The sequence below is a fragment of the Buceros rhinoceros genome, unplaced genomic scaffold (assembly GCF_000710305.1).
Source record: "Buceros rhinoceros silvestris isolate BGI_N320 unplaced genomic scaffold, ASM71030v1 scaffold1413, whole genome shotgun sequence".
Classification (NCBI taxonomy): domain Eukaryota; kingdom Metazoa; phylum Chordata; class Aves; order Bucerotiformes; family Bucerotidae; genus Buceros; species Buceros rhinoceros.
The window spans coordinates 153,380-163,147 of NW_010404079.1; the positions used below are offsets into that span (position 1 = coordinate 153,380).

The 9,768-nt window shown below is 41.2% G+C and overlaps 1 protein-coding gene across 1 annotated transcript in view; it reads right to left on the reverse strand.

Annotated features, from left to right (window-relative positions):
* Positions 1-9,717, reverse strand: part of LOC104490880 (receptor-type tyrosine-protein phosphatase N2-like) — a gene marked incomplete at its 5' end in the record, with an annotated part of 103,007 nt that extends 93,290 nt beyond the window's left edge. The window contains one exon of the mRNA XM_010133230.1: positions 9,505-9,717. Within this exon, the coding sequence (XP_010131532.1) occupies positions 9,505-9,717 (213 nt within the window). The remainder of the gene's footprint in view (positions 1-9,504) is intronic.
* Positions 9,718-9,768: the final 51 nt, after the last annotated feature.

A 9,768-nucleotide genomic window follows, 5' to 3' on the forward strand; every position in this document is an offset into this window, starting at 1 on the left:
GGTTCAGCCAAGGTAAGCATGTAAACCCAGTACCAGAAGTGAGTTTTATCATGATAATCTTGCTCTCCTGCTTTGGAAACCAAGATCAGCCACTTCTGAGATCTCTGAGGTGCTGCCAGAACATGGCTCTGCAAAGCAGCAGAGGTCCTAGGTAAAATGAAGAAATGGGAATCTCAAGAAGTCTGCAACTATGTCAGCTACATAGGAAAACAGAAAAAACTGCACCAAAAAAGAATGGATTTTGTCAAAAATATTTCAAATTTAACAAACTACTTACTTCTCTGATCAAAATCCGTGCTTGCTCAGAATGCAGTCATCCCAAGCAAGCATCAACAAAACATCACTCATTTGTCTTTTGGCAAAAGGCATAGAAACTGGTCAGCAAAGCTTAGAGAAGATCTTGTGACTTTTCTCCTTTGGATAAACCACCTACAGAAATCTGATTTTTTCCAATTCAAAAGCTATTTCCTCCCACCTCCCTTCCAAATTTATTTTGATTCTTTGAAGGATTTAACTTCTAGGAGAGTCCTTCTACAGTCTCCCTTCTTGAGTCTTGGTTTGGTTGTTTGCTAAGAATACAAGTGATGAAAACTTGATCTGCAAGCTGAAAGCTGGGAAGCTGAACTGGGATACAAAGACCTGTAGGAACTCCCCAGCTGACTTACACTGCAGTGGCACTCACTCAGTGCTAAGAGAGTTTAGAACCTGTAACAGCAAAAAAACACAGACAAAAAAGTCAGGTGAGTTGTCGCAGTCTTCCACCCTATCTTGCTGGGATGAATTAAATCATTCAAATTCTCTTTTACAGTTCTTTAAACTGCCAGAAGGCATTTTGTCCTGGTTTTGCTGGGACACAACCATCGGCCGCAGGCCATTAGCAGTCTGGAGTCAGCCAGGGCAGCTGACCCAAGCTGGCTCACAGTTTAGCCCTGGATATGGGCTCCACATACACACTTTAACATCTCTGTTGCCTTTGTAGATATATGAAAAAGAAAATACCTTGGAAAATAAGTCCTTATCTCCAGACCTGTAGCTTTCTCCCTGTTAAGAGGAATGAAATGAGCCCTCTTGTCTAGTCAACACAAACCACACTCTCAATGTCCAGCTCTTCATAGCTCTGGCCACAGGCCATTCATGGCCTCACGTGTCATGCAAGCTTCTGATGCTGAGACAGCACCTCTCACTTGTGCCTTTGGGGAGACTGAAGTGGCACGACCCTAGGAGAGCTCCAGTCTCTCTATCCAAACTTCTTCTCTTATAGTTTATGCCACAATAAAATGAGTGAAAACACCACAAACCACTCAGAATATTCAACTTTGCAACATCCCTGCCAGAGCTGGGATTGGAAACCTACTTTTGTTCACCTGCCCCACTAACAGCCAACTCTGTGTGGTTTCCCAGGGTAAAACCTTTGATGGCTGTGGTCAGCCTCAAATCCTTTGCTAAGGCTTAGCCCAAACAGGAAGGAGGATAAAGACCCCTGAAGCTGAGATCTTGTTGGCTTCGAGCAGGATATGGACCTGCTCTGCCAGCACACTGCCAAGCACAGCACCTCTTCCCTGCCTACACAGAGAAGGAGAGAGGAAGCGACACTGTATCCCCCCACTCCTCCTCCCTTTCACTGCCCACTGTGCAGGATGAACAGATGTACCCAGAAGAAAGCAGTAGGAAGAACGCTTTTTATCTACCTTACAGACTTCAGAGAATAAACTGCAACTTGTTTCTGCTCATGGGCAACATGGTCCTACAAGAACTGACAAACATCATCTACAACCGTTCTTTAGGCACACAAAATTAACTTCTACTCTCTTTCAGGTAAAGCGACCCTGGTAGACTGATTCTGCAAATGAAAAACCTTCCCAGTTAAAAAGTTTTTAAAATACATCTTTTTCTTCTAGTGCAGCACTCTGAAGGAATATGAAAGGCTCAGCAAGCCAGACTGCCGTGTTAGCAGCTGAGCACTCAGAGAATATACAATAGAAGAATGTGTCAAATCTGAAACACAGTAACAGAGTTGCTCCAAAAGAAAAAGGAAAATCCTAAAACAGAAAAAAGGGCGGAAGCATGTAGGAAAGACAGGCCTGATTATCCCCTACGTTACATCAGAAAAAAAGTGCCACTGAAGACAGTATAGTTATGCCAGAAAGAAATAGGGACACTTGAAATGATGTACTGCCTGGGACTGCAGAACAAATACTCTCCAGCCTGTTAGGCAAGGCTGTGGTTATCTTTGGCTTCTTTATAATGTACAGGCACTGGGACATAATCAATTTACCAGAGGGAGACAATCCATTGTACTTATTCAGAACCAGCCCACGTTCAGCTGGCAAACAGCCCGTGGTGCAGCAGGGATGGGTGGAAGGGGCTCTGAAGCAGGACTGGGATGCTTGGGGGTGGGAGCCCTGACCTCAGCGGTCCAGGACAGGGAGTTAGGGCAGATAAAAACTCAGCAATTTTCACCCTCTAAAACCCAGTGGCCACTGCCAAATTATTAAGAAATCTACCCAGTGAATGAGCATATCTCTTTTTCTTGGCCTGTGCTAACTGTGCTGAGAAATTGTTTGGGAGAAAGTTTGGTGGCTTGGCCTGAAACAGTGCCAGGGCCATTTGCACAGTCTACCAGTTTAATTTATCAGGCAAGATGCAGCCTGCAAGTCCAGAGCACCTGCAGCACATCTTCTAAGAAATGCCTGTTTGGGTAAGGACTCTGGGTTTCCCAGTAATTAAAAATGAGTCACTAACTTAATTTCCCCTCCTCCTATTTTTTCCTTAGCATTTTCTTACATCCTAAGTACACAGAAATCATACTGCAAGATGCTTGGAGCATGTTTGTCCTTGTTCCACAAAACACCAAGCTCAGACACCATGTTCTTTAGACAAGGGAAAATAAACAAAGCTGAGTAAGAAGACAGAGCCGACATCACCTTCTCTACACCACTTTGCACTAGTCCCACACAGATAAACAGCCAAGAACTTGAAAAAGATGGTTTATATTACTCAAGCCTAAACCCTCATGGCACCCTCTCATCCAAGCACTCCAGGAGCTGCACATATAATCATTTTCCTTCCATACATGCAAAACCCCTCTCTGTCTGCCTGCCTGCTCTAACGTAAATTTGAGTATTCTACTCAAAAGTGTTGCTGCACTGTCACTGCTGCAGCTGCCCTGGGCTGTGAAGGTAAAACCTTCTCTGGTCAGGGAAAGTCCATTTCTCCAACACGGAGTAATTTGCAAAAGTTACTTTCTTAAGCAGGAAAAGCTTGGAGGAGAGCCATTCGTAACAAGCCCAATAAACCTCTGCCACACAGCCAGTGCAACTCCCTGGGGCTGCCCCACTGCTGGGGCCATGTGTGCTGAAGCAGCAGGCAGAGCAGGGGAGGAGGCGATGGGAGAGCACAGATATCCTTAAGCACCCTCTGAAATTTGTGCCATCAAACTTCAACACTCAAGATGGGCATTTCTCATTAAGCAGTATTCTAAAGTTAATTTTAAATGTTAGGGGTATGTTTGCTAACATGACTATTTATTTATTTATACCCCAATCTATCACCTAGGCATGTTTCATAAATTTCTGCTTATTTATAAATTCATACAGTATTTTGAAATGCCATTTTGAACATTACCACCATTTAACTCAATTCTATGGCTACCACAAGAAGCAAGGTTAGGAAATTACATAGTCCACTGCACCACATGAATTGTGGATTGTTCTGAACACTAATGAGATAAAAAAAACAGATTAAAAGTTAAATCCATATTTATACACCTCTCGTTTTGCCTCATTCTACTTCGGCTGTTCACTGTCTGACTTCAATTAAATGTTTAAACATAAGGTAAACTCTCTTCTAACCACCTTAACACACCCCCCACTCCTTTTCCCTCCCCATTACTGCTATGCATGACCATTGTGTAGAATATACACTTTGTGAAAACTGTCTCACCTTAAAGTACAGTGGTTTCTGTAACAACATTACATACAATGTATTTGCAGGGGTTCCTGAGAGTTTATTTTAATTCTAACCAAATTCTAACTGAAGAGAATTCTAACAAATTTCTAAAATTCTAACAAAATTCTAATTAAAGAGAGAGAAAATTGTTCACATAACACAGAATAAACAGACTTAAATAGATGAGAACAACTTTTCTAATAAATATAGGTCCCCGTGTGCGCTTTATTACAAACAATTACAGTTTGCCCTATTGCTTTACATAGTCACGTGGGATAATCTTTCTTTTCTTTTAATAAGACACAGGAAAAGAAAAGATTAAAAATACGTTACGCCCTTTGTTTTCCCAGAAGAAAACACAAGCGAGTCCTTCATCGCGTTCAGCCTCAAGGCAAAATTTTCATCTATCCAAAATCCTGACAAAATGCATTCCTTACTGAATTGTTTACTAAATACTCATCTACTGAATACACTTAATCCTCAGTGGTATCTGTTTTGCTTAAGTGTAGTAAGGGTCCTTGCAAATGAAGTTTTACATAGATAGGAGGCAGTACTTTATGGTACTGCTTATCCCCAGCATGCCAGCTTTCTTTGGTCCCAATCCTGATGTTTATTAGAATATTACTGAGAACATAAATAATAACTGCAATATTTTACTTTTTCCCCCTCCCATTTAGTTCACAAAATTCCATCTTCTAAGGAGTTGATATACAATATTACTATAACGACAAGGTCTAAGACTATAACAAGTTTCCTTAAGAAAGTCAGACTAGAGTATAAAATATGAAGCCATATTAGAGGTAATAAATTATCTGTATTTAAACACACAAACCATGCATGATGGTTAAGTAGAGAGTATGTTTCCAGTGGATTGTTTCAGTTGGAGCCTTTTAAAATATATGCAGCAAAATATTTATTGTAATTGTCATAAACACTGTCTTCTTAACCTCTCTGACAAAAAATACCAGCAGGATCAAATCCATAAAAGCGCGAAGAAGTTCTTTGTGGCTTTGAATCCAGAAGGATCATTTAATTAATAAGACTGTATTGAATATATAGGAATATATAATATAGTACATGTAATAATGAAGAATTTAACATATAATTTACAATTATATGCCTGCCAAAGCAAGTTATTTGAACAAGTTTTTAAAATAGCTGATGATGTAATCCAGCTGCACTGACAGTGCATGGCTCACATAACCTTGAATACTTCAGGCATTTTAAGAAGGAACTTCATTGTAAACTGTTTGGTCTTTGCCCCCTCGCTCTTTATAGGAAGTTGTTTTGGCTGAGATGAAGGAAAATTAAAACGAACATTATTGACATGAAATATTAAAAGGCAGGCTTTCTGAAGTTGGCTTCAGTGCATTTTAACTTTTGCCTTTAAATTCCATTATGGGCCACATTTTGCAGAGCATTATCAGCAATGCAGAAGACCATGCACATAAGAAAGTTCTGCAGCACAAAGTATAAAATACGCTGATGATTTAATACCTCGCACAACCCATCGCGCCCCCCAGAAGGGTCAAAAGCCAGGGTTCAGCCGGACTCAGAAATACATCACCCCGAATCAAACAGAGCATCCCTAAATAGTAGCAGTCACTAACATACACTCATTACATTAATAAATTGCTCGCTAATGGGAGCAGTGACAAGTAAGATGTGTACTTAGTGGCTCTGTTTGCAGCCCGCCCCTGATGTCTGAATGCCCGTTTTTTCTCTGGGTTATGTTCTAAAGGCTTCAAAGTGCACGAAGAAAACTGCTCAGTGTTGTGAAATAAATCAAAGTGTCTGCTGAAAAATTCCTAAAACGCTTCTCCCCTAATCTCCTGGACCAGAGTCGGCTTGCAGAATGCGAAACCTGGTTTTCAGTGAAGATCAAAGCAACACAAGCAACAATTAAAAACACGGGTGCAGGTGTGCGCATGCGCAGGGGTACTGTGGAGGCAGTGAGAACCTCTCTTCAGTCATCCCTGAATGCTAACGCTGACTTATCTAATCATTACACGTGTGGCTTGAAAGGACAGGAGCCGTGTTTAAAGGTACACAAAAACGGTCTGCATTTATGTATAAAATGTGTTCTGTGCACATACAACATTTTATGAGATACCCTATTTCTATTAATTTTCAAAGGCTCCTTAGACACTGCCTAATTAAACCAGCCTATAATTTTGTTCTTTAGTGATTCAATATAAATAAAGTTGCAATTGTCTATCTACACTTCCTAGGGTTAGTCTTTCAAAGGGGTTTGGTCTCCCAGACCCTACTTTAACACTTTGAAGGCCAGCTCCTTGCCCTACCATACACCTGGAAAACCAGACACCTCTTCAAGCAGTATCGGGCCATTTAGCAGTTTATCAAGGTGTTGGACGTGGTTCTGTTGGACTCAGCTCAACAGTTAGACACGATGATCTTAAATGTCTTTTCCAACCTAAACAATTCTATGACTTTAAGGACACCACAGAGATTTTATCTGTCTGCTTCAACTTTTAAACAGTATCGGTTGTCCTGCCGATGTGACTGGTCACTTCCGCATGCACTTACACGAGAAATACTGGTACTAGAAAAGAAGAGTGCTCTCACAAGAACTCTCATGCTAGCAGGTGAGTGCCCGAGGGAGGGTGATGTTACATGACAGGCGCTACGCCTCCGGTGCGGGAGGAGACTTAGCAGCCAACCTGCTATTTCCCTGACAATACAGTTTGTCTGTTTTCCCCTTCTCAAGCTGGTATTTCACAACACAAACGAGAAGGGGGGAAAAAAACCCAGACAGTTGTGGGAAAAAACTCTTCAAAGTTCACAGGGTGAATGAGGAAGGAGTAAAACCTTGAATGAACTCTCCTGGCTGAACTGGGTTAGGATGAAAAATGCTTCTGCTAAATGTTGAAAATTTAGGTCAGTCTTGTTTACGTGAAGAAATAAACCACTGACATTTTGAGAAGCATGTGAATCGAAGTGATATTTCAGTGTTCTCTCTGAATCACATTGGGCCACCAGGCCCTTTTGTACTGACCAATTTCTCCCCCTTCAAACTAACAAAAAAATAAATCAGAACTGTCACTTAACCTGTAAACAGCAACATACTGGAATATCGTGCTTTAAAGTCTATTGGCAGCTGCTGCTGAAATATTTCATATTTTAAAAATACACTGAATTAACCGAGTAGATGCTTGGGAAACATCTAACAGAGGAGAAAAAACGTAGGCACGATTTTGAAAGCTATTTTACATTTTGAAAGCTTTTTTTCTCCCCCCATATTAATACAGGTTACATATTCCCCTATGAGTATCAGACAAGATAAGGAAAAAGTTAATTGATGCTGTTCTGAGTCGTAACCGATGTTATCCAAAACGTGCACCACACCAGATATCCATTATATTTAACGCAGCTCAACCTAAGTCAATCTTGACAAAGCGAATAGGGCTCAGTTCTATTTCTCTTCAGATCCATATGAACAGTTTATTATATACAGAATCAGACTCAGTGATTCATTTTGACAAAATGCTACTTAGCAGCATCAAAACTGCCTGAGTATTTCCTCTGCCTATGCGGGGGCCTCCTACTGCTGCCATTGAAACAAATGGCCAAATTCCCATTTACTTCCATGGGAGGAGAGCCAAGCCCTTCAGAAACCTTTTTATTTAAGAAAAAACATTTTTCCTCCCACTCATGACTACAGTTGCCCTGAAAAACCAATGGAAATGTTTAAGAAGTCATGTGGTTAGGACTGGGCCCAAAGGTCAGGAACAAAGAATATTAATACAGTCTTGCTATTGAAAAACTGAGCAGCATCCTTGAAGCATTGTTGTTGCTTTTGAACAGAAAATGTCACTCTTGAATCTAACTAGGAAGATTTAAAAATATATATAAACCCGGGAAGAAGAAATGAAGCACACATTTCATTTAGTGTCTGGATTACAGATTCTTATTAAACAAACCAGAGCTCATTATAAAATCAATATCAACTTAACCACTATACTCCCAGGAGAAATGGCAAAAAAGGTCACTCCAAGAAATTCAAACAATTTTCCTGCTGGAAGGGCACGATTTTAATTACAGATACTATTAATTAGAGCTGTCAGTAGGAAGATTGTCCTGTTAATTATCACAAATTTAGTTTCAAGTGTGATTTTGGAACCTGGAGGGCTTTTTTTTTTTTAAATTAAAAATTCTTGCATTCATGTTTGATGGAAGAAAAAGACTACCTATCCCTTCTGTGGTTTAAATAAGCCATCAGCAAGTTCCTGAATAAAATCAAACAAAAATATTTACACCCAGAGTCTCTTCAGCCAACAAAACTGATCTGACAAATTGCTGTTTTGTTCACACATCATCCTGGAGGACACTCCTTTTCTCCACTGGAAATGCTCTTGCTCTCACTCTCTCTTGATTTGAAAGTCATTAATTTAAAGATTTAAAGACTTTTTTCTCCAGTAATCATTCCACTAAACTGAAAGCCAAAACCATTCCTGAAGATACTAATTGTTACAGAAACATTCGTATTTATCATTCTGTACTAAAACCTCCCTGGAGCCAGCCTGTGGAGATGTACCTAATACTTTACATCTTTAACATACAAGAGGTACAGGCAGACCCAAACTTCGTGAGGAAATAGGAGCTTATTCCCGTATGACTTTCAGCTGCCACTATGAATCTACCTCAGCTCCGGAATACAGAAAGGCCATAATGTCTGATCCCAAGCAGAACAAGGGGGTAAAATAAAACTTGACAGAAGAATGCTATTAGCAAGGCCCTATGGGTGCACAGCAGACACGGATACTATAGCCACTGTGTTTACACATTCTTGAATTCTTTTTTTTTTGGTCACACTCCAAATATTTTGGGATAGCAGACCAGGGGGGTGTGCTTTATGACCATAACACATGCATTACCACACCACTAAGACACCAAGAAATAAGTGCTATGATCTAAAACAAACTTCAGGAAGATGCAGAGCGTCTTTCCACCCAATACTTTTGAAACTGAAAGAGAAAGCCTGAGGTTTCTGATTTATTTCAGGAAATCTGAGTGCAGTCCTCCTGTATTACTGGGTACACATCTGCTACCATTGTTCTTCCAGAACCAGTCCTGGTTTACCTCCCCATCTATCAGCATTAGATTTCATTTTATCTGAATAATGGCAGAAGGTGGCAACAGATCGGGTCAAAGGCTCTTTTCATATCAGACCCTGAAGAAGTCGATTACTCAAAAAGAGAGACATCTTCAGATAACCGTGCAATCCATTCCTCATAAATGTTAAAGATTTTTCGTTATTAATAGTGGCAGGGGTGACAGACTATGGATATTAACGTTATTTTTCAGTGAATTTCAATGGCAAGGGCTTTTTTCTTTTTTTCTTTTCTTTTTTTTCTTTTTTTAATTTTTCTAATTAGGCACGAATTTACAGCAACTACTGGAACAGCCGAATTTCACACCCAGCCGTAAAAAGCTGCTACAGTGAATCTGCGGGAATATGAATGGAGCGGGAGGGGAGGCAGCATCGGAAACATACCCACCCCCCTCGGCTCCCAAGGAGGAAAGCTTGGTCCTTACCTGATAAGCAGCGGGAGCGTCGGAGCCGGTGTCGGCCCCCAGGGCCGAGATCTTCTCCCGCAGGCGGTGGTGGGCGCGGTGGCGGAGGCAGTAGACGACCCCCGATGCCGCCAGGACCCCGGCGATGCAGGCGAGGGATAGGAGGGTGAGGAGGAAGAATTTGGCGGACTCTGACTCTTCCCTGCGCTGCGGGAGCGGCGGGATGTTGCTTTTCTGCAGAGGAGGAGAGAGAGGCAGCGCCTGAGTTGCGCGGTCGCGGAGCAG